The sequence below is a fragment of the Heteronotia binoei genome, chromosome 14 (assembly GCF_032191835.1).
Source record: "Heteronotia binoei isolate CCM8104 ecotype False Entrance Well chromosome 14, APGP_CSIRO_Hbin_v1, whole genome shotgun sequence".
NCBI lineage: Eukaryota > Metazoa > Chordata > Lepidosauria > Squamata > Gekkonidae > Heteronotia > Heteronotia binoei.
In genome coordinates this window covers 52375437-52401109 of record NC_083236.1, presented here as the reverse complement: position 1 = coordinate 52401109, position 25673 = coordinate 52375437, and the positions used below count along the sequence as shown (strand labels likewise).

General features: G+C 47.0%; 1 protein-coding gene across 2 annotated transcripts in view; it reads left to right on the top strand.

The window, feature by feature from the left end:
- Positions 1–25667, top strand: part of MYLK3 (myosin light chain kinase 3) — a 48705-nt gene extending 23038 nt beyond the window's left edge. For both annotated transcript variants that reach the window (XM_060253599.1, XM_060253598.1), the window contains exons 3-13: positions 392–761; positions 6089–6633; positions 10475–10580; positions 12169–12262; positions 14031–14140; positions 14629–14770; positions 16235–16305; positions 18246–18374; positions 19999–20151; positions 22373–22505; positions 24961–25667. In XM_060253599.1, the coding sequence (XP_060109582.1) occupies positions 392–761; positions 6089–6633; positions 10475–10580; positions 12169–12262; positions 14031–14140; positions 14629–14770; positions 16235–16305; positions 18246–18374; positions 19999–20151; positions 22373–22505; positions 24961–25032 (1925 nt within the window). In that variant the 3' untranslated portion in view covers positions 25033–25667. The remainder of the gene's footprint in view (positions 1–391; positions 762–6088; positions 6634–10474; positions 10581–12168; positions 12263–14030; positions 14141–14628; positions 14771–16234; positions 16306–18245; positions 18375–19998; positions 20152–22372; positions 22506–24960) is intronic.
- The last annotated feature ends 6 nt before the right edge of the window (positions 25668–25673 follow it).

Here is a 25673-nt window from a genome sequence, read left to right as displayed (position 1 = left end):
AACTGGGTTTGATTCCCCACTTCTCCATTTGCAGCTTCTGGAATGGCTTTGAATCAGCATTAGCTCTTGCAAGAGTTGTCCTTGAAAGGGCAGCTGCTGAGAGAGCCCTCTCAGCCCCACCCACCTCACAGGGTGTCTGTTGTGGGGGGAGAAGATATAGGAGATTGTAAGCTGCTCTCTGAGTCTCTGATTTAGAGAGAAGGGTGGGGTATAAATCTGCCGTCTTCTTCTTCTTCTTAATTATGCATTGGTACAAATTCATCTCTGGCCCCAGACAACAGGAAGAAATAATGCAGGGCAGCGTATAACAAAATACTTTCACAATTTGTGCATCTTCTGGCTACTGGGCATGCTAACATTCTTCCTGTTCCTCATAACATTCTCACCTCAGACAGCAAAAGCAATAAAAAGTCAGATGAACCTGGTGGAGTGTGTGAAAAGGTGAACTCGGCTGGTGACTCTGGTCCATGTGGGAAAGAAAGGATGGCTCAGTTTGAAACTACAGACGCTTTGGGTTGCCAGCAACAAAAAGATCCGTGCGTTGGTGCCCTGGTCCAAAATGACGGTCTTTGTTGCATCATTGGAAGCAATCCACTGGGATCGGAGAACAGAGATAAAGCTCTAGGCCTGGAAAAACCTCCAACAAAGACTGTCAGTCCAAAGCCCAAGGAGAGGGGAAAAGAGACTTCTCAAAACATTTCTCCAACTTGTGAAGCTGTGCCTTCCGCTTCCAAGCCCAGCGGTGAAGTTATACGGACAAGGTATTGGCATGTCTTTTTTGGTTTTCAAAGCTGGGAAGGAAGGCGTGAGGTCTTTTGAGGGGGGTGGAGGCAGCAATCTGTCATTTGGCAGGGTTTGGGATGAGCAGAAAAGCAGCGCTCAAAGATTTTTGTGTTTGGATGCTGGATTGAAGAAACAGCAGGAACCAAGTAGGAGTCCAGTGGCACCTTTAAGACCAACAAAGTCTTATTCAGAATGTAAGCTTTCGTATGCATGCATACTTCTTCAGATGAGGGGATAGGGTATAGTGGACTGAAATACATGTTGCAGAATAAAATTACCTTAAGGGTACAGTGGGCTGAAATACATGTAGTTCGTGGGTTAAGAGATAAGCATGCGTACGAAAGCTTACATTCTGAATAAAACTTTGCTGGTCTTAAAGGTGATACTTGGCTCCTACTTTGTTCTATTGCTTCAGACCAACACGGCTGCCCACTTGGATCTATCCTACCAGCAGGAACCAAATTTGGCTGGACTAGTTTTGATTTCGCATACGTCCAGCAGAGGGAGCAAAAGCCCGTAGGAATACGATTCTGCTGAATTGGATGATTTGGTTTTCCAAACATGTTGGGGACCTTCATTGACAGGCGTGGGAACCAAGATTGGATCCAGACTGCTCCATCCAGTAGGTGCGGCTGTCTGTTCTGATTCCTTCTCTGACTGCTTCGGTTCAAGAGGCCCATGACAGACTTATTGTCTCCTTATCCAAAGTCAGTAGTTTGCAGGTTTGTGCTGTGAGAAATATGAGATATGTGGGTCCTTTGGACTCTTATCTGAGTCCAAAGGACCCACATTTCCAAAGATGATGAAGAAGATATTGGATTTATATCCTGCCCTCCACTCTGAAGAGTCTCAGGGTGGCTCACAATCTACTTTACCTTCCTCCCCCACAACAGACACCCTGTGAGGTGGATGGGGCTGAGAGGGCTCTCACAGCAACTGCCCTTTTCAGGACAACCTCTGCCAGAGCTATGGCTGACCCAAGGCCATTCCAGCAGGTGCAAGTGGAGGAGTGGGGAATCAAACCCGGTTCTCCCAGATAAGAGTCCGCGCACTTAACCACCACACCATACTGGCTCTCCAAAGGAGGTTCACTGTTGCCTCCCTGCTTGATCAGTTGCATGGCTCCTTCATTCCATAGAGGGAAGTAGGGGCATGCTGATATCAGCCCAGTTCCCATATCAAAGATTATTGCCCTTGTGTCTTCTCAAGGTATGGTTGAAGTCCAAAACAAAATAAGGTCTTGGCTACAATAAATGTCAGGAAAACATCATTTAACAGTTAGCTTCAAATCAAGTCGCACCTTAGAAGCCAACAAGAGTTGCCAGCTTCGGGTTGAAGATACCTGGAGATTTTGGGGGTGGAGCCTGATGAGGGCGGGGTTTGGCGGGACCTCAGCGTGGTACCATGCCATAGAGCCCTCCTTCTAAAGTGGCCATTTTCCCCAGATGAGCTGGTCTCTGTCATCTGGAGGTCAGTTGTAACAGCACAGGGGTGACCAAACTGTGGCTTGGGAGCCACATGTGGCTCTTTCACACATATTGTGCGGCTCCTGGAGGTTGAGGTTTACTCTTGAGCAGTGTTCCCTCTGAGCTGAGTTAAAGCTGAGTTACTGGAGAGCCAGTATGGTGTAGTGGTTAAGTGCGCGGACTCTTATCTGGGAGAACCGGGTTTGATTCCCCACTCCTCCACTTGCAGCTGCCGGAATGGCCTTGGGTCAGCCATAGCTCTGGCAGAGGTTGTCCTTGAAAGGGCAGCTGCTGTGAGAGCCCTCTCCAGCCCCACCCACCTCTGTTGTTTGGGAGGAAGGTAAAGGAGATTGTGAGCTGCTCTGAGACTCTTTGGAGTGGAGGGCGGGGTATAAATCCAATATCTTCTTAATCTTCATCTTCAATGTGAGCTCGCTCACAGTTTTTAAGCCTCTGGCTTACCCATTTTTGTATTTGTTCTGGGGCCATATTTCCTGAGCAAATTTATGCAGTCACTCACAACTTTAAAGTCAGTAGCTCACAAAGTAGAATTTTTGCTCACAAGACTCCACAGCTTAGAGGGAGCATTGCTCTTGAGTAAGTGTGCATAGTGTTGGGAACTCAGTCAGCCTCTGAGTGCTGACCCACCGGCTATTTCCACTATGTGTGAAGTGTGGAAAGAGGGGGAAATAGGCAGGCTTGCAAGCTCTTCTCTTCCACCACAGAGGTCACCCAGAGACCTAGTACAGGGAAAGAGAGTGCAAGAGCCAAGGGAGAAAAGTGAGCATATAAGGTGTGTGGTGCAGAGTGGTAAAGCTGCAGTACTGCCGTCGGAGCACTCTGCTCACGACCTGAGTTCGATCCCAGCAGAAGCTGGGCTCAGGTAGCTGGCTCCAGGTTGACTCAGCCTTCCATCCTTCTGAGGTCGGTAAAATGAGTACCCAGGTTGCTGGAGGGAAAGCATAGATGACTGGGGAAGGCGATGGCAAACCACCCCGTAAAAAAAGTCTGCCGTGAAAACGTTGTGAAAACGACGTCACCCCAGAGTCGAAAACAACTGGTGCTTGCACAGGGGCCTACCTTTACCTTTTTTAGTATTTGTTCATGTCTTGTGGCTCTCAGACACCTGACGTTTATTCTTTGTGGCTCTGACATTAAGCAAGTTTGGCCACCCGTGTAATAGCGGGAGATCTCCAGCCACCACCTGGGGGTTGGCAACCCCCAATAAGCTTCCATGAGTCAACGCTCTCTCTGTTAGACTGAAATGCTTACTGGAGTCTAAGGTGCCCTGGCCTGTTTTACTGTTGACCAGCGCAGTTAACCTCTGAAACCATCTTCATCATTTAAATGTCTCAAGAACAGTGGCTTGTCTTATGCGGGCGAGGCTGAGGATAGTCGCATGCTGCCTCTCCGATACACGGTGGTTTAATTGAAGACTGCCGCTTTTATGAGAAACCGTCACTTGTCACGATGTGCGAACAATGAAGTGTGAGATTGGATTCTGAGAGCCACTGTGGTGTGGGGCTTAGAGCACTGGACTAGTGTAGGGGTGGACAAACTGTGGCTTGGGAGCCACATGTGGTTCTTGCACACATATCTGCAGCCCTCGACGCCCCCACTGCCCAATTGGCTGATTTGGAGAAGGCATTCCTCTATTTAATTCACTTCTCCAAGCCAAGTCATCTGGAGGCTTGGAGAATGCATTTTAAGTTAACATTCCTTTCCATCCCTCCTTCCTCTCCATCTTCCTTCCTTCCTCCCTCTCCATCTTCCTTCCTTCCTTCCTTCCTTCCTTCCTTCCTTCCTTCCTTCCTTCCTTCCTTCCTTCCTTCCTTCCTTCCTTCCTCTCCATCTTCCTTCCTTCCTTCCTCTCCATCTTCCTTCCTTCCTTCCTTCCTTCCTTCCTTCCTTCCTTCCTTCCTTCCTTCCTTCCTTCCTTCCTTCCTCCCTCCCTCCCTTCCTTCCTCTCCATCTTCCTTCCTTCCTTCCTCCCTCCCTCCCTTCCTTCCTCCCTCTCCATCTTCCTTCCTTCCTTCCTCCCTCTCCATCTTCCTTCCTTCCTTCCTCCCTCCCTTCCTTCCTCTCCATCTTCCTTCCTTCCTTCCTTCCTTCCTTCCTTCCTTCCTTCCTTCCTTCCTTCCTTCCTTCCTTCCTCCCTCCCTCCCTCCCTCCGACATTCATGTCTTGTGACTCTCAAAAATCTGACGTTTGTTTTATGTGGCTCTTACACTAAGCAGGTTTGGCCACCATCTGGGAGATCCAGGTTTGAAACCCCACTCTGCTAGGGAAGCTTGCTGGGGTGACCCTGGGCTTGTCACACCCTCTCAGCCAAGCATGGTGTTTTTGAGGATAATAAGCAAGTGAGGTGTGCAATGATGTAAGCTGCATTGGGGATAAAGATGGGCTACATAAGAAACGAGTAAATATTACTGGGGAAGGCAATGGCAAACCACCCCATAAAAAGTCTGCCGTGAAAACGTCATGATGCGACATCACCCCAGAGTCGGAAACGACTGGTGCTTGCACGAGGGACTACTTTTACCTTTACAGCTTTCCCTCCTGTGAAAGGAGCATCTGCTGGCGGAATGGATTGATGAGATCCAACACAATAGCTGGCTTGCTTCTCTTTGAACCAAAGCTGGATTCCTCACTGGTAGTAGTATTTTACTGGTGGGAATTGCCTCTTTGCAATTTAAACTCGTGCTGAACTGCTTCTAAATCCCACCCCTGCATTGCTGTAATTAATAGGAGACCAGTAAACACCAGATATCTCCCTTGAGAGCTGGTTTGGTGTAGTGGTTAAGTGTGCGGACTCTTATCTGGGAGAACCGGGTTTGATTCCCCACTCCTCCACTTGCACCTGCTAGCATGGCCTTGGATCAGCCATAGCCCTGGCAGAGGTTGTCCTTGAAAGGGCAGCTGCTGTGAGAGCCCTCTCCAGCCCCACCCACCTCACAGGGTGTCTGTTGTGGGGGAGAAAGGTAAAGGAGATTGTGAGCCGCTCTGAGACTCTTCGGAGTGGAGGGCGGGATATAAATCCAATATCTTCTTCTTGTATAATGAAAACAATGTACTAATATCTCCAGCACAAAAAACAGTAGTATTACTTATGAGAAAAATTCAAAATGTTGTCACACACACACACACACACACTGTTGCCAATAAATACAATATCCAGAATAACATAAACCAAACCACCAAGTCCCATTACAGCTCCAGGCTTCCAAGGAATATGAATAACTTAAGCCTTTACTCGGAGGCTCTCGATGCTTCTACCTTGTTGTTTGTTTACTTTTATACTCTTAGGTTATTCATATGTGCATCTCTTGACAAAGATGCTAATGGAAATGGGAAACATAACAATCAAAATTCCATCGAGAACATATTTTATGCACAGTTGGAGAATATATTTATATCACCTTTGAGTGCTGTACAAGTCTTTACATATTCCTTGGAAGCCTGAAACTGTCATGGAACTTGGCATGTTTGATTTATGTTATTCTGGATATTGTATTTCTTGGCAACGATTTGTGTGTTACAACATTTTGAATTTTTCTCATACGTAACACTAGTGTTTTGTGTTGGAGATATTAGTACATTGTTTTCATTATACAAGGGAGATAGCTGATGTTTTCTGGTGGTTTAGTCTTTCTCCCCGTCCCTGTTTTTTCATTGCAATTAATAGGCATGCTGCACAACTGGAAAGGGTGCAAAGCAGGGTGTGTGTTGTGTGTGTGTGTGTGAAACATCTGGATGCTGCTGCAGTGCTCCAGATTCCTGGGGGAACATTTGGACTTCAGCCTGGTGACTTGGAGCTGAGATGTATGTTTGCTTTGCAGGATTTCCATCAACATGCAGATGAGCAATACTCAAGAGAAGCCTCTGAAGAGCCAAGAAGGAAATGTCGGAGGAGGCCAGGCTGGTAAAAGCGCCAGTGTACCCCTTCCTCAGTCTCCCTCTCCGGCAAACGAAGGAGCCAAGCGTTGCCCAGACTCTTGTAAAGGGAAGCAGGCGGCTAAGAGCAGCAGGACCGACCCCCCTCCAGGCGGCAAAGGGGTCAAGCTTTCCGGTAAGCAAGGTGAGCAGACGCACAAGCTGACAGATCGAAAGCCACTCACAAAGGCCGAAGAGAAAGGAGAGCTAACAGGCAAGACGGTGAGCTCCGTTGCAAAGGATTCTGGGAAGGATCCAGGGGCCACAACAAAGAGACCCAAAGAAGCATCGGCGATGAGGAAAGACTCTATAAAAGATGGCAAACTGGGGATTCTAGAATCTGGGGGCACACCTCCAGCCAGCCAGGAAAGCGGATCTGGTCCGCATGTGGGGAAACCATCCGAAAACGCTGTTTTGGTAGGAGCTGGCAAAAAGGAAGAAGTGATCATTGGTAAGTAACTGGCAAGAATATGTATTTGCATAGCTATTGCTCATTTGAAATTGGTTTCGTTGACAGTGTTTTCTCCCCACTCCCCTCCACACACACGCCTAGGGTTGCCAAGTCCCCTGCAAGCCCCGGCGGGGGACTTGCAATGATGTCATCCAGAAGTGACATCATCGCACCGGCAACGTTGCACACGGCCACTCTGGGCGTTTCCGGGAAAACTCTATGGTTTTCCCGGACGCTCTAGCCATTTGGGAGGGGGAAACTCTATGGTACCTATTGCACCATAGAGTTTTCCCCTCCCAAATGGCTAGAGCGTCCAGAAAAACCATAACGTTTTCCCGGAAACACCTAGAATGACATAATTGCGCTGGCGATGTAGGGGGAGGTTCCCCCTGCCGGCCCAATGTGGAACTCCCACCCAGACCGGGGGCTTGGCAGACCTACACACACCAGAAAACCCTAGGGACTAGTTACTAAGTGGTAGCTCTGTTTTTGGACTGTACCAGCTCAGGCTGCAGCTGGCGGGCATATGTGACTGAACATCTTCTCTAAAAGAAAAAATGCCTTGCAGTTAGAAAGCTAGCATGTCAGGGAAAGGGCTAGACCAGGAGTGGCCAAGCTTGCTTAATGTAAGAGCCACACAGAATAAATGCCAGATGTCTGAGAGCCTCAGGACATGAATGTCAGATGTTTGAGAGCTGCAAGGAAGGAAGGACGGAAGGAAGGAAGCCAAATAGATGGGGGAGAGAGAGGTGGAAAGGCCACCAGCTGGAGAAGTGATTTAAAGAGAGCTTTGAGAGTCACACAATATGTGTGAAAGAGCCACGTGGCTCCCGAGCCACAGTTTGGCCACCCCTGGGCTAGACTCATGCCCTTCTCCCTAGCTTTCCACATGTGGGGCTTTTGGGCACATAAAGGCCTACTCCTTTATCGGAACAAATCCCTCCTTCCTGCTTTAGCCAATGGCAAGTGATTTGCTAGCTGACAATGAAATTAATTTCAGTTAAGCAGGTGGGGGGCACCTTTACCTGGGATCTAAAATCCTTTTTAAGGCATGTTTTCAGATGCTAAGTTTCTGTTTGTCTCATAGGGTCAGGGTGGCTCAGTAGCAGAGCATATACTTTGCATGCAGGAGGTCCCGGGCCTGGTTTCCAGGTGAAAAAGATCAGGTAGCAAGCGAAGTGAAAGACTTATCCTTGTGACCCTAAAGAGCTGCTGCCAGCTTGAATAGAGAGTGCTGACTTTGATGGGCCCAGAGTCTGAGTCAACACAGAGCGGTTTCATCGGTGTTTAAGAGGAACCCTGGTGAACATGAGTGCAGCTAATGCATCTATGCTGAGAAACTGCACATTTGTTAAGAACATAAGAGAGGCCATGTTGGATCAGGCCAATGGCCCATCCAGTCTGATACTCTTTGGGTGCCATCACACTGGGAAATTGAGGCGACAGTATCTCACGGTGAAAAAACCCGATTCAGGTCTGTTTTAGTGGGATCGGTTGAAGCAGCAGGATCCTGGTTGTGCATTCACACTGCTAGAGTGGCTCACGTACTACTGCTGCGGAAAGGGATTTTTTTTTTTTAAAGTTCCTCGTGTGTGCGCTCACACAGAGAAGTGCACAAGCGCACCTCAGAGAGGGGTTAGGGGAAAAAAAATCCTGGTGGTGCTGGAAATGGCTTGGCGCCATCACACAGCTCTTCTGCTCATGAGTCGTGCCGGGGCATTCAGACAGCAGCTGATTACGCAACCTACATCCGAATCAACAGGAAGCTACCTGGAAGATCCAGGTGGCTTTTTAATGCATCTGGGGATGGGGTGGGAACGGGTGCGGCTCGGAGGGTAGATGTGCCTGTGTGATCATGCGCTTTTGATCTGAATGGGCTAGGTCGGGCCAAATCTCAAGCCTTTGTCACACAGTGGCCAAAAAGCCAGGTGCCATCAGGAGGTCCACCAGTGGGGCCAGGACACTAGAAGCCCTCTTATGAAGAAAGGTTGAAGGAGCTGGGCATGTTTAGCCTGGAGAAGAGGTGGCTGAGAGGTGATATGATCACCATCTTCAAGTACTTGAAGGGCTGTCCTAGAGAGAATGGTGTGGAATTGTTTTCTGTGGCTCCGGAAGGTAGGACCAGAACCAATGAGTTGAAATTAAATCAAAAGAGTTTCCGGCTCAGCATTAGAAAGAACTTCCTGACCGTTAGAGTGGTTCCTCAGGAGGTGGTGGGCTCTCCTTCCTTGGAGGTTTTTAAACAGAGGCTAGATAGCCATCTGACAGCAATGAAGATCCTGTGAATTTGGGGGGAGGTGTTTGTGAGTTTCCTGCATTGTGTAGAGGGTTGGAATAGATGTCCCTAGAGGTCCCTTCCAACTCTATGATTCTATGGTTGCCTCCCTCCCCCACCCCCCAAGTACCAAGAATACAGAGCATCATTTCTGGGACCTTCTGTATGCCAAGCATGTGCCTCCCTCTCTTGTACTTCATCTTTCAAGGTCAATGTTCTCTATTCTGACTGGCAGCTGCTCTCCAAGGTCTCAGAATTAGGAATGCCAGCCTCCAGGTGGGACCTGGGGTTCCCCTGGAATGACAGCTCATCTCCAGACCACAGAGATCAGCTCCCCTGGAGAAAATGGATGCTTTGGAGGGCGGACTCTGTGGCATTGAACCCCACCGAGGTCCCTGTCTTCCCTAGACTCAATCCCAAAATCTCCAGGAGTTTCCCAACCTGGATTTGGTAGCCCTAGCCCTCATCACCCACCACTGGCTGGGGGGGGGGGGGGTAGGACTTGGCAACCAGTGTTCTCTCTAAGCTGCAGAGTCTTGTGAGCAAAAATTCTACTTTGTGGTGAGCAGTAACGTGGTGAGCTACTGCATTAATTATTGTGCTCTGGGGTCATCCTTCCTGAGCTAAGACAAAAATGGGTGATCCGGAGGCTAAAAATCGGTGAGCTAGCTCACGCTAACTCAGCTAAGAGGGAATATTGCTGGCAACCCTATCCCATATCAGTGTCTCAGGCTGTGATCCCACCTGCTAAATAATGCCCTCTCAATCCACTTTCAATGCACTTTCCAATTGGATTTTATGGTATGAATGGGCAAAATCCATTTGGGAAGTGCACTGAAAGTGGCTTGAAAGTGCATTATTCAGTTTGTGCGATCGCAGCCTCACACATTTTTTTTTTAAAACCAGAAAGGCCAGGGATTGAACCTGGGACCTTCAAAATGCAAAGCAAATGCTCTTTCCTCTGAGCCACAGTGCTCTGAAGGGTATAGGTCCAAAGTATGAAGGATCATGTCTCACAAGGGTGAAATTATAGACAGTGAGATTATAGATGGTGCTTGGTCGTCATCTGGATCTTGGAAAGATTGTCTCCTTTGGATAATTTTCAAAATTTACTTTCTTCTGCATTCCCCGTGGGTGGGGGTGGAGGTGGGACTCCTGAATATGCAGAGACCCCGACCTTTTCAGCTGCTTTCCCAGTTTTGCTGTTTTCCTGCAGGGCAGGATTTTGGATTCAAGAACTTCACTGCTCTCCTGGTTCCAGGTGACTAATTGGTTTAATACTGTGAAAGGAGCGTTCCAAAGCGCTTTTAAACTGCTCAGCGGCGTTATGATGATGATTATTACATTTGCATGCATTTGCGGAGAGGCAGGCCTCTCTGGGTTTCCTTTCCTTAGGGAAATTGTGTAGCCACCGGAAAAGCCTGCGTCTCCTCCTGTGTTTGTATTTAGTTAATGTGTTTAGCTGCATCCCCCCTGCAACGGGTGGGCGAAACGGAGCAAACCACACGTGGGCGGGCTCTTTGTTGCCCCAGCAAATGAACGAAACGGCTGTTTCTTCTTTTCCAGACGACAGCCCTCCGCCCCCTGCCCCGTTTGAGCATCGCATCGTTAGCGTCAAGCAAGCCGAGGTGTCTGCAGGCTATATGATTTGCCATCATGAAGTCTTGGGAGGGTAAGTCTGGCTGCGATGGTTTCATAAAATGATTTCCTGCATCCAAAATATTTAAAAGAAAGCACAGCTTGTTTTTGAACATTCCCTTCAAGTATCTGCAAGCATGGGGATCATAGTGGTTTTGCTAGGGTTGCCAGGTCCGACAACAGAACCACCTGGGGACTTTGGGGGTGGAGCCAGGAGCACGGTTGTGACAAGCACAATTGAACTCCGAAGGGAGTTCTGGCCATCACATTTAAAGGGACCGTACACCTTTTAAATGCCTTCCCTCCATTTACAAATAATGGCGGATAGAGGCACCTTCTTATCTTTTTATAGGTATATATTGGTATTAACATGACACCTTAAGTGCAACTGAAATGACGTAATAGGATCCTAAGAGTCCAAGTAAGCATGAACCAGTTGTCTCCCATATTTTGAAACTAGTCCAGTTTATTCAAAAGAGTAAGGCGATTATTTTATCTTGTGGAGGACTAGCTTTAGAAAAAATTTAACGTTAGAATAAAGATCCATGTGGGTTCTGTTGCTAAGATGAGTGGAGGCACAGAGTCAAGAATATCATCTCCTGCTCTTAGCATTCTAATTCGTTTTATGTATAATGTTTCTATTCCGCATTCCCAACGATAAGTTTTGGTAGGCCAAAACAAGGATTCTGCCTTTAATATCTACAAGGATTTCTGCATTGTCTTTAGCCTCTGAGCTGTATCCGTAAGTCCCTATCTGACGCTGGTACCCTCCACAGATTTATACAGTCTTTGCCCCCAGTTTTCAACTCCCAAAATAGCAATTCTCTTTAAAAAGTCAGATTTAAATATAAGAAAACCAAATACAAACTTGTCTAAACTCTGTAACCTAGCTAGACGGCAGAGGCAACATTCCAGAATCTGGAACATTTCATGTGGAAACAGAATGAACCTGAAGCTGATTCCCAGTTCTGCAAAATGGGTACTGGGAATCAACTTCAGCCTTGTAGAAATGGAGAGCCGCCTCCTTGTTGGCTTTTATGTTATTTAGAAAATGACAAGTTCATCCACCCCCCAGATATCTGCACGGCTGTAGCTTTGGTTAATGCAGGGGTGGAATTCTAGCAGGAGCTCCTTTGCATATTAGGCCACACACCCCTGATGTAGCCAATCCTCCAAAAGCTTACAAGGTTCTTTTTTGTAAGCTCTTGGAGGATTGGCTAAATAATGAGGGTGTGGCCTAATATGCAAAGGAGCTCCTGCTGGAATTCCACTCTTGGGTTAATGTGTTGCCGAAGGACAGCAGGGGAGGAGTGTAGTTACGGTCTCAACGAGGACAAGCATTAGGGTGTCTTTCCATTGTAAAATGGGGAAGGAACAAGCAGGAGGGTAATATTTTAACATAATCATTGAACAACTGGCTGGAAAGATCAAGATTAATCCTCCCTAAGCTGGGAGAAAGAGGAGCTCCCATCCTCCTGACCTCCCGTTTCTGTTCGCTTTGTACCAGGTTATTTTTAATCGACGATAAGAATAGTTCCCCTCCAGAGGCGCCTGCAGAGCGCTCTCCCCCTAAGCCGTTTTCCCTTTGGGCTTCATTATGCGTCTTCTCCATCCATCAACAGGGGGCGTTTTGGTGAAGTTCACAAATGCACCGAAAAGTCAACCGGGCTCTGTCTGGCGGCCAAGATCATCAAAGTCAAAGCAGCAAAAGAAAGGGTAAGGAGCTGCCCTCGAACCAAATAAAGGAAGGTGCGGGTTGCTTTCAGAGTATTGTGAAAATAGCACAATGGTACTTTCCAGGGCTTTTTTTGTAGCAGGAACTCCTTTGTGTAAGAGGCCACCAGGGCCGGCCCTAGGCTATCTGGCACCCTAGGCAAAGCTAACTTCTGGCGCCCCCCTCCCCGCACTGATAACCAGTTTGCAAAAATTAGCGGTAGCGGTAGGGCCAGCTCTGTAGGCCACACTCCTTTTATGTAGCCAATCCTCCTGGAGCTTACAGTAGGCCCTGTACTAAGAGCCCTGTAAGTTCTTGGAGGATTGGCTACATATGAGGGGTGTGGCCTAATAGGCAAAGGCGTTCCTGCTACAAAAAAAGCCCTGGTCATTTCTGTGCAGAACTATACAGTGGTTTGGATCCAGTGGTTTGGATTTTGGGGAGGAATGGTGGCTCAGTGGTAGAGCATCTGCTTGGTAAGCAGAAGGTCCCAGGTTCAATCCCCAGCATCTCCAACTAAAAAGGGTCCAGGCAAATAGGTGTGAAAAACCTCAGCTTGAGAGCCACTGCCAATCTGAGTAGACAATACTGACTTTGCTGGACCAAGGGTCTGATTCAGTATAAGGCAGCTTCATATGTTCAGACTCAATTGGCAGTTTCTGCATATTCCTCCTTCCTGCTGCAAACCCCCTCAAACTACCCTCCGGAGCAGCTTTTCCTGCAGATCAGTGGGCCAGAGTGGAAAGCTGGAGCCAGGAAAACTCTGATCTGCCCTTGAAAAATATAGCTGGATCCCAGCCCAGTATTTAGAAACAACATAAGCTCTCTATGGTCAGACTGAAAAGCAAATGCTCATCTTTACCCTGATGGGTGAAATCTCGCCAGGCTGCAAGCAAGCTTGTGGCTCTGCTGAGCCATGGTCAGGGGTGGAATTCTAGCAGGAGCTCCTTTGCATATTAGGCCACACACCTCTCATGTAGCCAATCCTTCAAGAGCTTACAAGGCTCTTTTTTGTAAGCTCTTGGAGGATTGGCTACATCAGGAAGGGTGTGGCCTAATATGCAAAGGTGCTCCTGCTAGAATTCCACCCCTGAAACTGCCTCCTCCCATATTCTCTGGTCATCTTTGGAGGCCCTGTTTTGGTTGCTCCCACCAAATCTCCAGTAGGGTTTCCAAGTAGGACTTGGGGATCCCCTCAGAATTGCAGCTCATCCTCAGATTACAGAGATCAGTTCCCTTGGGGAAAGTCATGGAGGGTGGATTTTATGGCATTGTGCCCCGCTGAGATCTCTGCCCCCCCCCCCAAAGATTCATCCCCCAAATGCCTAGGAGTTTCCCAACCTGGATCTGGCAACTGCAATGCTTAGTCCTCAGCAGAGCATTATTTGGTTTGCTTTTGGTTGATGTCAAAGTTTTATATAGAGCTCCCTGAGTATATAGAGGGAACTGGATAAATGTATGGAGCAGAGCTCCATCAGTGGCTATTAACCACAGGCTATTAACCATAGAATAAATGTCAGATGTTTGAGAGGGAACCTGGGTTTTTTGGCCACTGTGGGACAGTGTTGGACTGGATGGGCCACTGGCCTAATCCAACATGGCTTCTCTTATGTAAAGCTGTACCTGGTCTGTATGTTGCCAGGGTTTGATATATTTGTGTGGTAATAGGGGCAGCTGCTTTCATTATTGCATATAGTGGCAACAGGGATAAGGAGAAAGCCTGCCTGTTGTTCCTAGATCTAACAATATTCTCGATTTCTTCCATTTCAGGAAGAAGTGAAAAACGAAATCAACATAATGAACCAGCTCAATCACGTCAACTTGATCCAGCTTTACGATGCTTTCGAGGGCAAGAACAACCTCACCTTAATCATGGAATAGTGAGTTCTAAATGCCCCCTGGGGTGCTCTAACCACTAGGTCATGTTGTATTACTGTTATTTTCATTTATGTGTTGTTTGGGTATATTTCCAAGAGATGTGGAAAGGCGGAAGGTGCCGTCAAGTCGCAGCAGACTTATGGCGACTCCGTAGGGTTATCAAGGCAAGAGATGGTGATAGTGTAGTGGTTAAGTGCACGGGCTCCTATCTGATTCCCCACTTCTCCACTTGCAGCTGCTGGAATGGCCTTGGGTCAGCCATAGCTGCTGCTTCTTCATTGCCTACCTTTGTGTAGCAACTTCCTTGGTGGCCTCCCATCCATGCACTAACCAGGCCCAATCCTACTTAGCTTCCTGGTTCTGTCAAGATCAGGCTAGCCTGGGCTATCCAGGTCAAGGTTTCCAAGAAATACAAAGTGGGAAAAGAAGAAATCAGCTGAGCTCTTGTGAAAACGCTTATTCCCCTGCCTGCTTTCTGTCGCTGTGTTAGCGTTGATGGCGGTGAACTCTTCGACCGGATCACAGACGAAAACTACCACTTAACCGAACTGGATGCGATCCTGTTTACCAAGCAAATATGCGAAGGAATCCACTACCTCCATCAACAGTACATTCTTCATCTTGACCTCAAGGTGATGGGTGTTTTTAGCTTCTTGCTCAGATATCGAAATCTGTCATGGTTCAACTCACCAGCAGCTCCTGATGCAATCTATAGGGAAAAGGCTGGAGAGTTTGGTGGGGGCTGGAGGGCTCAGCTCCTAATCGGACCTTTCGCAGATAACATTCTTCCTGTTATTAAAAATAAAATCCCTACCCCATCCAATGAAACTGCAGGTAGCCAGAGTGAAAGTAATTCACGTTTCTTACTTATCTGGACAGGGCTGGCCATACCACTAGGCAAACTAGATGATTGCCTAGGGTGCTGGTCTTCTGGGGGAGCCATGGGTGCCCCCATGTGACTCAGTGACATCACCAGGGCTTTTTTTTAGCAGGAATGCACAGGAACGCAGTTCTGGCTGGTTTGGCATCATGGGGTGTGGTCTGATATGCAAATGAGTTCTTGCTGGGCTTTTTCTACAAATAAAGCCCCGCGTGAAACAATGGTGATGTCAGGGGGGTATTGCCTAATATGCAAATGAGTTCATTTGCATATTAAGATATTACCAATGGAGGAGGGTGTGCCAGAAGTTAGCCTTGCCCAGGGGGCCATACAGCCTAGGGCTGCCCCTGGATCTGGATATACATATCAAGTTAAGAAACAAATAAGCACCATTTCCTTTTTTAGGTTTGGGACGTGGCTTTTCTTTTACAGAAAGAGAAGGACTGCAGAGAGGAGGGGGAAAAGAGGAGAAAGGCAGGCTCTGAATGCAGTAGCACATTAGAGACCAACATTATTTCCAGGATATAAGCTGTTGATGTTCCCTCTAAGCTGTGGAGTCTTGGGAGCAAAAATTCTACTATGCGAGGTACTGGCATTCAAGTTGTGAGCTATTGCAGGGGTGGCCAACAGTAGCTCTCTAGATGTTTTTTGCCTACAACTCCCATCAGCCCCAGCCATTGGCCATGCTGGCTGGGGCTGAGGGAGTTGTAGGCTCTGGGGTCATTTTTCCTGAGCAAAGGAAAAAATGTGTGAGCCCAGAGGTGAAAAAACTGTGAGCTAGCTCACATTAACTCAGCTTTGTCAGTATCTAACAAAGGGACTTTGACAAACACCTAGAAATTCTTGTTGGTCTTTAAGGTGCTGTTGGGCTCAAATCCTGCTCGTCTGCTGGAGAACCAGGGATGGAATTCTAGCAGGAGCTGCTTTGCATATTAGGCCACATCCCTCTGATGCAGCCAATCCTCCAAGAGCTTACAAGGCTCTTTTTTGTAAGCTCTTGGAGGATTGGCTACACCAGGGGAGAGCGGCCTAATAGGCAAAAGAGCTCCTGCTAGAATTTCACTCCTGGCTGAAACTATTTTTGGAGAAAAGCAACATCTGTTAATCTGTCAAATATTAGTGATCTGTAGCAGGGCAGGGATTATAACAGGTTCCCGGTCTGGAGAAGATGAAGGAAAAGGTTCTCCATCATTTCACTATGTTCCTTTCTTTGCAGCCTGAGAATATCCTCTGTGTGAATCGCACTGGGAACCAGATTAAAATAATTGATTTTGGACTAGCAAGAAGGTAAAACTCTTCAGTTTTTGGCTGCTCTCTGCTACATTTTTTTCCATCACAGGTTCTGCAGGCTTGTATAGAAACTGACAAATCCAGTGCAGAGTCACAGATGAATCATACAGCTGTGCTACGTGGCTGGCATTCAGGGGTGGAATTCTAGCAGGAGCTCCAGGGTGGTGTGGTAGTTGGAGACCGAAGGTTGGATCCCGTGCAAAATTTCCACTTGTGCCTCAGCTCTTGTGCAAGTGGAAAGGCAAGGAAAAGATGCCGTTGCTGCTTGTGTCAAGTTAGCCTTGCATCCCCACTTGTGTTTCTGCTTGTGCAAGATCTTGTGCAACCAAATTCTGGGCACTATAACAGAAAAGTAACAAAGCACTAGGTGTTGTGGAAGATCTTGAGCCAGCAGAACTGTGTGGAGTTTGTTAATGTATCCTGGCATTGCTGGTGGCAGAAGAAAAACAAAGGAGGGAAAGAAACTTAACCCAAAAACTGGAGTAAGAAACCTAAAAGGTTCATATGCAATTAAAGGGCCAAACGTTAAAAACAAAGTGTAAAAAAATCATAAATCAACAAGCATGTATTTATTGTTGAAAGCTAAAACCATTTAAGGGCCCATTATAAGCCTCTATCCTATGTAAAATCATAAAACCTCAATGGGAACCCACTCAACTTGACCTGATGCGTTTCGACCTAAATTGGTCTTCTTCAGAGGTCAGAAAGGTAAGTACACATATTGGCTCAGAACTGAATAAAACAATAGAACAATGCTGGACCACAAGGAAATTTAATGAATTGAAAAAGGCTTAGAGATATTCTTGAGGCCTCTTGTTCTATAGCCTTGTCTTAATCAAGAGCATACCTATAGTATTCAGTGTTTTTTTGTATGCCATGTGGTCCAGAATTGATCAAGTAAAGTCAGAGCCTATGTGCCAAGAGTTGTGTGGCATATAGACTCTGACTTTATGTATGTTGATTTATGATTTTTTTACATTTTGTTTTTAATGTTTGGCCCTTTAATTGCATATTAACCTTTTAGGTTTCTTATTGCTGGTGGCAGGCCAAAGAGGTGATCTGGGTTCAAATGGAACCACGAAGTTTGTTGGATGACTTTTAAGCCAGTCAACCTCTGTCAGCCTAACCTACCTCACAGTGTTGTTGTGAAGATACAACGGGGAGTGTTCTGTGTGCTGTTCTCAGCTGGAAGAAGAACAAGGAGATAAATAGATGCAGTGCGATAGATTTGATCCTGATAGCTTTTCTGCTAGCGAAAAAAGTTGGAGGCGGCCAGCTAAAAAGCTGTGCTAGTGATTCAGGGATAAAATCTATGTGGGGTCGGGGCTGCAGATGTCTAAGGAAGCATGCATGCACACAAAAGCTCATATCTTGAAAAAAATGTTGTTGGTCTTAAGGGAATCAAACTTTGTTATAGAAATGAGTCATAATTCTAGAACAGGGGTGGCCAAACTTGCTAAATGTAGGAGCCACATAGAATAAATGTCAGATGTCTGAGAGCCGGAAGGAAGGAAAACAGAGGGGGGAGGGGGAGGAAGAGAGAGGTGAAAAGAAAGCAAGTTTAATTTTAAATGCATTCTTCAAGTCACCGGCTGGCTTGCCTGGAGAAGTAATTTAAAGAGACAAATGCCTTCTCCAAGCAGGCCGATGGGGCAGTGGGGGCTTCAAGAGCCATACAATGTGTGTGAAAGAGCCATATTTGGCTCCCAAGCAGCAGTTTGGCCACTCATGTTCTAGAAGATCTCTGGGCCCTGCACGCTGTTTCCCCTCTCCTCCCTCAAAGATCAAAAATTTACTTAAACGGCATCACCTACGTGGGTTTCACTTTTCCTTTTGGCGCAGAATTCTGAGGATTTTTGAAAAGCCTTGGGCATAGCCAATGTTCCCTTCAGGAGGAATACTCTACTGAGGTCACCTTTCCCTCATTTCTGCTCCAGGTACAAGCCCCGTGAGAAGCTGAAAGTTAATTTTGGCACCCCGGAATTCTTGGCTCCTGAAGTGGTGAACTACGATTTCGTGTCCTTCCCCACTGACATGTGGAGCGTGGGCGTCATTGCTTACATGCTGTGAGTAAACTTTCCCTGAGAGCAAGGGCGCCGTCATGACAACAGAGCCTCTGTAAGATAATACTTCATACAGCCAGGCTGCTGGAAATTACTCCAGAATCACATCTGGACTGCTGGGGAGCAAATAATCGGGGGTGGGGGTGGGGAGGGAATGATGGGTTTACATGTTATAAGAAAGCTACATTTATCACCACGTTCTCATCTGCAAGCTAGCAACCCCATGCATAAAGAAAAGTAGCCTGTCAGTAAAAGTCTGGCATTTCCAGGGATTTTTTTATAGCAGGAAATCCTTTGCATATTAGGCCACACACCCTTGATGTAGTCAATCCTCCTGGAGCTTACAGTAGGCCCTGTACTAAGAGCCCTGTAGGCTCTTGGAGGATTGGTTACATCAGTGGTGTGTGGCCTAATATGCAAAAGAGTTCCTGCTACAAAAAAAGCCCTGGGCATTTCTATGTGGCTGGGGGGCATTTGGGGTTCCTGCCCAAAGGAGGGGGGATTAACAATGCAGGTGGAGTTTAGATAGCTGTCATTTTCTGAAGACCCCTCCTTTATAAAACCAGAAACATTCTTGTGCTTAAAAACAAGTTCTCATTGGTTAAAAACAAAGTTGCAAGGACACATTTTTAAAATTCCACTTATATCCCACCCTCTCCGGCACGCACACTCGGGGCCACTCATAAGAAAATCAGCAGTATAACATTTAAAACGATAAAGTGATAATCAAATTAGAACCCCCCCATAACTGAACCACAAGATAGCAGAACTAATCCTCAAAGTTCCCAGGAGCTATGGCGTGTATGGCTGGTGGAAGAGGTATTTGGGGATTAGTTGAGAAGCACCGTTAGTAAGATGCAGGGCTTTTTTTTGTAGCAGGAACTCCTTTGGATATTAGGCCATACCCCCCTGATGTAGCTAATTCTCCTGGAGCTTGCAGTAGGCCCTGTAAGCTCTTGGGGGATGGGCTACATCAGGGGTGTGTGGCTTAATATGCAAAGGAGTTCTTGCTACAAAAAAAGCCCTGCAGGGCAGACAGACAGAAAGGTTTATTGTATACAGACAAAGGCCATCACAATAAAAGATTAAAAACATGATGATAAAAATAGCCTTAACAAAACTAAAGCAACATGTAAAAGAATTCAGTATAAAATACCAGAGCAAATTAAGATTAAATTACAGAAATAGATGGGAGTAGGGGTGGAATTCTAGGAGCTCCTTTGCATATTAGGCCACACTCCTGAAGTAGCCAATCCTCCAACAGCTTACAAAAAAGAGCCTGGTAAGCTCTTGGAGGATTGGCTACATTGGGGATGTGGCCTAATATGCAAAGGAGCTACTGCTAGAATTCCACCCTTGGATGTGAGGGCAATCGGGCTACAACATCTGTCAACCCCACTGATCGCCAGGGTTGATTCGGCTGATCCAGCTGGCTAGGCAGGTGTGCCCTCCCTCCCTCATTACTTCATGTGCGTTTGGTGGAAGAGGACAGCCATCCCAGATAGGATGCACTGTTCTTCGGTCAAGGGTATACAATAGCTGTGCTCCCTTCCTAGAACCTCCAAACAAGCTCAAGGTCCATTTGTAGGAGAATGTTGGGTACAGGTTCTTCTTTGTACGGTTTCAGGCTCAGTGGCTTATCGCCTTTCCTCGGTGAAACGGACACAGAGACGATGAATTACATTGTGAACTGTAGCTGGGATTTTGATGCAGAAGCGTTTGAGCAGGTGTCAGAAGACGCAAAGGACTTTGTGTCGAGACTCCTGGTGAAGGAAAAGAGGTACGGAGCGTCTTCTTCAAAATGATGTTCAAAACAGGTGTTCCTTGCCCCCTCCCCTGTGAGATACTATCAGTGGCCCCTTCTATAAAGTCCTGGTTGAATTATTTAAGCCTTGTGCTGTCTTTTCTAACCATATTTTGCTCTGTTGCCATGCTATTTTTTTTAAGCAAAGTGCATTGCAGCAGTTTTGCAGCACTTTGAACCAGCAGGATATGCATTGCTTTCAGGCGGAGCCAGTTGCTCTTTTTCAGGGCTTTTTTTGAGCAGGAACGCACAGGGACACAGTTCCAGCTGGCTTGGCCAGGGCTCCAGTTCTAAAAAAAGTCTCTGGCAGAGGGAAGGCACTAGGCAGCCACACACTCCCAGACCATGCGCTCTGTCCTCTCTGCTGCCTCCAGCCTCCAACGGGCTTGCAAAGAAAGTGAGAGATGTGGAACCGCCTACGAGTGCCCCCTCCTGGGAGAAGCTGAGTCTGCTCCACCACGTGGCTCTCTCTCTCTCCAGCTGTGTTGGTGGGAAGAAACAAGGTCCTTCATTGGGCTGTGTGAGAACACGCATCCATGAGATACAGCTGATGGCGCTGTACTGTTCTGTGTCAATATGCAGAAAGTAACCTACTGAATGGGTGATGCCACTTCTGGTGAATTCAGGGGGTGTGGCCTAATATGCAAATGAACTGCTGGGCTTTTTCTACCAAAGGTAAACAGAGTCCTGCTCTTCCCATGACACAATGGACTCCCAGGTAGGTTCCATGAAATCGGAATGCATTTCTTGGGGCAAAGGTGATAATAGTCCCTCACGGGGCTTTTTTTGTAGCAGGAATTCCTTTGCATATTAGGCTACACTCCGCTGATGTAGCCAGTCCTCCTCGAGCTTACAGTAAGCCCTGTAAGCTCTTGGAGGACTGGCTACATCAGGGGTGTGTGGCCTAATATGCAAAGGAGTTCCTACTACAAAAAAACCCCTGGTCCTTCAACTTTTAAAGGTTGGACTAGAGTTTTAGCGTCCTTCCTAGATCCCACCTGACATAAGGGTAAGATCTTGCTTTCGAGATCTTTCTGTCCAGGGATTCCCAACCTTGTCATATTTCTCCCTTGCAATGTGCTTACATATGCACAGACCCCAAGTGATTTCTCTGTGCATTCTTCAAGCCTGGCTCCTGACTCCGCAAATGGACTCTACTAGAAGTCTGCTGCGTCTGAAGTGATATGAAAGCAGTTTGGGAGTTCCCCGGTGTGTTACAACAGACACCAACGCTCCGAGTTTTGGAGTCTTGTGAGCTACAATTCTACTTTGTGAGCAATTGACATTAAAGTTGTCAGCTACTGGGGCCATTTTTCCTGAGCGAAGACAAAAATGTATGAGCTGGAGGCCAAAAACCAGTGAGCTAACTCACACTAACTCAACGTAGAGGGAACACTGCTGGTCAGATGTGTGAATCAAGTCATGGTGTACGGCAGGTGGCAGGAAAATCCAGTTCCTCGAGCAGGTAGCCCCAAAACCATCTCTTCCCATCTGTCTTTACGGGTGTTTTTACATGCAATTTGATCCAGAGTTTTAGAGTCTTCAAATCGCCTGCCACTGTTCCGCTTTAATTATTTTCCCTTTTACATTTAAGCATTTCAGTTGGGGTGTGTGTGTGTGTCTGATCAGAGGCCAGCTGGAATACCAGTGCTTAGTTAAATGTATATGACTGCTTGGAAATTGTGTCAACACTGCAAAAACAATACAAATTTAAATTACTAGATGAGGCAAGCAATGATATGTAAAAATTTGAAGTGCTGTCAGTTCTCATGCAAATTACTGCACCTTGTGGTGGCTTTTGGAGTCTTTTAAAATGCATGAAAACTTCTGCAAGTTTGAAACGCCTGTAGAGAAAAGACCAGATCAAAACTAGTGTGGAGAAAAGCATTGCAGCAGCAGCTCTGAAACTCATCTCACTGAAACAAATGTAGATGCTTTGGGCAGCAACGATGCAAAACAGTGAGAACGTTAGGTAATGTAAAAGGTGAGTTTCCAATGTGGTGATAGAGAGTCACAAACTCAGTGTAAAAAACACCCAGAATCTCATCGGCATTTCATTGGGTTCCAAAACAAGCAGATCGGTTAGCAGAAAATGACTGCTATTTCTTTCCAAAGACTCAACCCAGTGCAAAGAAGCAGCAATGATTGTGTTCCAGGCTGCACATTCACCAATCCTCTCCCTTCCTCGTCTTCACAGTGGCAGGATAAGCGCAGCAAATTGCCTGAAACATGAATGGCTGACGGACCTTTCAGGCAAAGCCCAGAAATCCAAGGTCCGCTTGAAGTCTCAGCTGCTGCTGCAGAGTTATATGACTCACAAAAAATGGAAGGTAAAGCTGACATTGGCTTCTTGATTTTAGTACATTCCGGCTTGGGGAATTCCTGGAGTTTTGGGGTGAGGGGAGGGCAGTAGGACTAATAGCTTCCAGGTTCGGGGCTAAAGATCCCCTGGGATTAGAACTGATCTCCGGAGTATTTTGATCAGGGGTGTCAAACAAGCAGCCCGGGGGCTGAATCAGGCCCCTGGAGGGCTCCTACAGCCCCCTGAGAAACTGGCTGTTGTTTGCTTCCTTCTCCCTCTCTCTTGCTTCCTTCTGTATCTCAGCTTGCTTTGCCAGGCTTGCTCAATTGCACAGGCACTACAGAGCAAAGCCTCTATTTTCTCCATTGGTTGAGGCTCCTCCCTTGGGGAGGAAGTGGGGGTTGGGAGAGCTTGCTTTGCCAGGCTCTCTCAATCGCACAGCAGAGCTACTCTAAGCCATGTGCAGCCTGGGAGCTGAGAGCCTGCCTTCTGTGCAAACTGGTCTTCTCCCAGGTCACTGCTATTATTTCTTGGGGTTTCAGCTGCCCTAGAGTAACCCCAGGAAGGAGTGTTGGCAAACCAAGGAATTTACTCTATAAAGAAAGAAATGTCACGATTTCCCGTGGGAGGACTGAAGTACCACTTGTCACGGTCAGAGTAACAAAGGCCAAACAGCTGCTGTTTTGTCTCTTGATCATGTCAACACCCTGAATCCTCAAAAGGTTGTAGCGGACCATAGGGCAGCTCCACTTAAGCGGATGACACACTGGGTCTTGGACAGAGTTCCTGGCCAGCACAAGATGTGATTATAAAGCCTCCTCCAGGGCTGAAAGATGGGATCCAACTGTACAAATAAAGAAAGCTAGATTCCTTCACACAAAGGGAATCTGCATGGCTCAGAATAGCCCAAGTCCACTTCCCTGAGTGGAGCTGCAGATTGTTTTTTGCTTGTGGAACTGCAAAAGCCTTTTCTCCTTGTGATTTGGCAGGAATCAGCTAATGCTTTGCTTATTTAGATAGTTATACCTCAGATCTAGAGACCCAGCATGAGGTTATGGTTAAGAACGATAAGACTTTAATCTGGAAAACCAGGTTCGATTCTGCAGTCCTCCACATGAAGCCAGCTGGGTGATCTGGTCAGTCACAGCTTTTTCGGTGCTCTCTCAGCCCCAAAGAAACAACTCTAGCTCACCACCTAGTGGTGCATGACTCTAAAGAACTAGAACAGGATGCCAGACAATCTTAGGATCTGCCGGTTATACTACATACAATGCCATGCAATTATTATTATTAATTACCCCATGAGTTCTTCCCAATGGAGATTCAAAGCAGCTTATTCTTTTCTCCTTTGTTTCATCCACACATAAACCCTGTGAGGTAGATGAGGCAGGGTGCGTGTGACTGTCCCAAGGTCACCCAGCAAGCAGCAGCGGCAGGGTGAGCTCTCTCAGCTCCTAGTCCGATGCTCTCACCACTGCACCCTACTAGCTCTGAGGTGGAGCCAGCGCCAGCTCCTCAGGGATCAATTTTGTTTGTTGTCAAGTTGCATCCAACTTATGGCCGCCCTATGGAGTTTTCAAGGCAACAGATGTTCAGAAGTGGTTTGCCATGGCCTGCTTCTACCAGGGATTGATAGGGATAGCATCATTTCCCAAAGATTCCAAAATTAAAGCCTGTAAGACCGTAAGAGAAGCCATGTTGGATCCAGCCAATGGCCCATCCAGTTCAACACTGTGTCACAGTGGCCAAAACCCAAGGGCCACTAGGTCAACCAAGCAGATCCAGAACTTCTGAAGCCCTTCCACTGTTGCTTCCCCCCACCCCACCGGCACTAAGATTACAGAGCATCACTACCCCATAGTATTCCACCTATACTGGGGTGGCCAAATTAAGAGCTATGTAGACGTTTGAGAGCCACAATAGATGAACATCAGACGTTTGAGTGCTGGAAGGAAGGCAAGTAGATGGGGGGAGGGAGAAGTGGAATGGGCCAAAAGATTCTCAGCTGGTTCCCCCCAGAGCTAGAGCCTTTTCGGTAGCAGCCCCTGCCTTGTGGAACGCTCTCCCCAAAAATAACAGGGCCCTGCGGGACTTCCCACAATTCGGCAGGCCTGTAATACAGACTAATACTGACGCCGTATTGGATTTCAGGAGTGTAACTGTAAATGTATTATATATGTATGAAATGATTTTTAATGATGTTACTGTATGCTATTTTAACATTATGGATTTTAACTGTCATTAGCTGCCCTGAGCCCGATAGGGGAGGGCGGGATATAAATATAATAAATAAAGCACTTCACACGCAGGATCCCCCCCGCCAGCCAGTTCTGTGCTGGTGGGTTGGGGGCCCCAAAACTGGGGGAACCCATGCCACCAGCGGGAGACTGGGAACTCTAGCAGAGCCTGACCTTGGAGTCAACCACTATTTATGCCACTCTAGCTCACAATAGCAACACCCCACCGTCTCTCTTCTTTTGCAGAAGCATTTCTACGTGGTTGCTGCCGCCAATCGACTACGGAGGTTCCCAAGCCAGTCCGATAACCCCTCGTAACCTGCATCGGGAGAATCATAGAGTTGGAAGGGACCTCCAGGGTCATCTAGTCCAATCCCAATAACCAATAGAAGACCAATAGACTTGATCGATTTTAGCAGAAGGTCCCATTCTTCTCCACTTGGCAATAAGTCCTTTTTTCCCTCCATCTCATTAGCCACAAGCATGCTCAAATTGCCTTCAGACCTAACAGGATAGAATGGGACTTTGCCTCGCTTGAAGGGAATCGGCTCCACTTGGCAAACTATCACAGGAAAAGATACTTGGAGTATGCCAAATATACCGTTTCTCTAATTATACATTTAGCACACGGTGGGAAGGTATCCTTGAAAAATGGAAGACAATTCCTGTTGTGATTTTGGTAGGATGCTGTCAAATATTCACCACATAGGATACAGATCTGCTCTTCCAGGCACCCTTTTGTTGCCAGGTACTACTGATTTGTCCCTGCTTTTATCTGCTCACGCTGACCCCAATACACTGCGGCAGGGCCCCCCCGCTCTATTGAGCTTGTAGTACTGTAATTCCAGTTGCACAAAGCTTTTTTTTTTTTAAACTATTTGGGAAGTGTTAACATTGTGGACTAGCAGCATGAAAGCAGAATTAAACACTGACCCCTGATATTTGCAAAAAAACTTGGA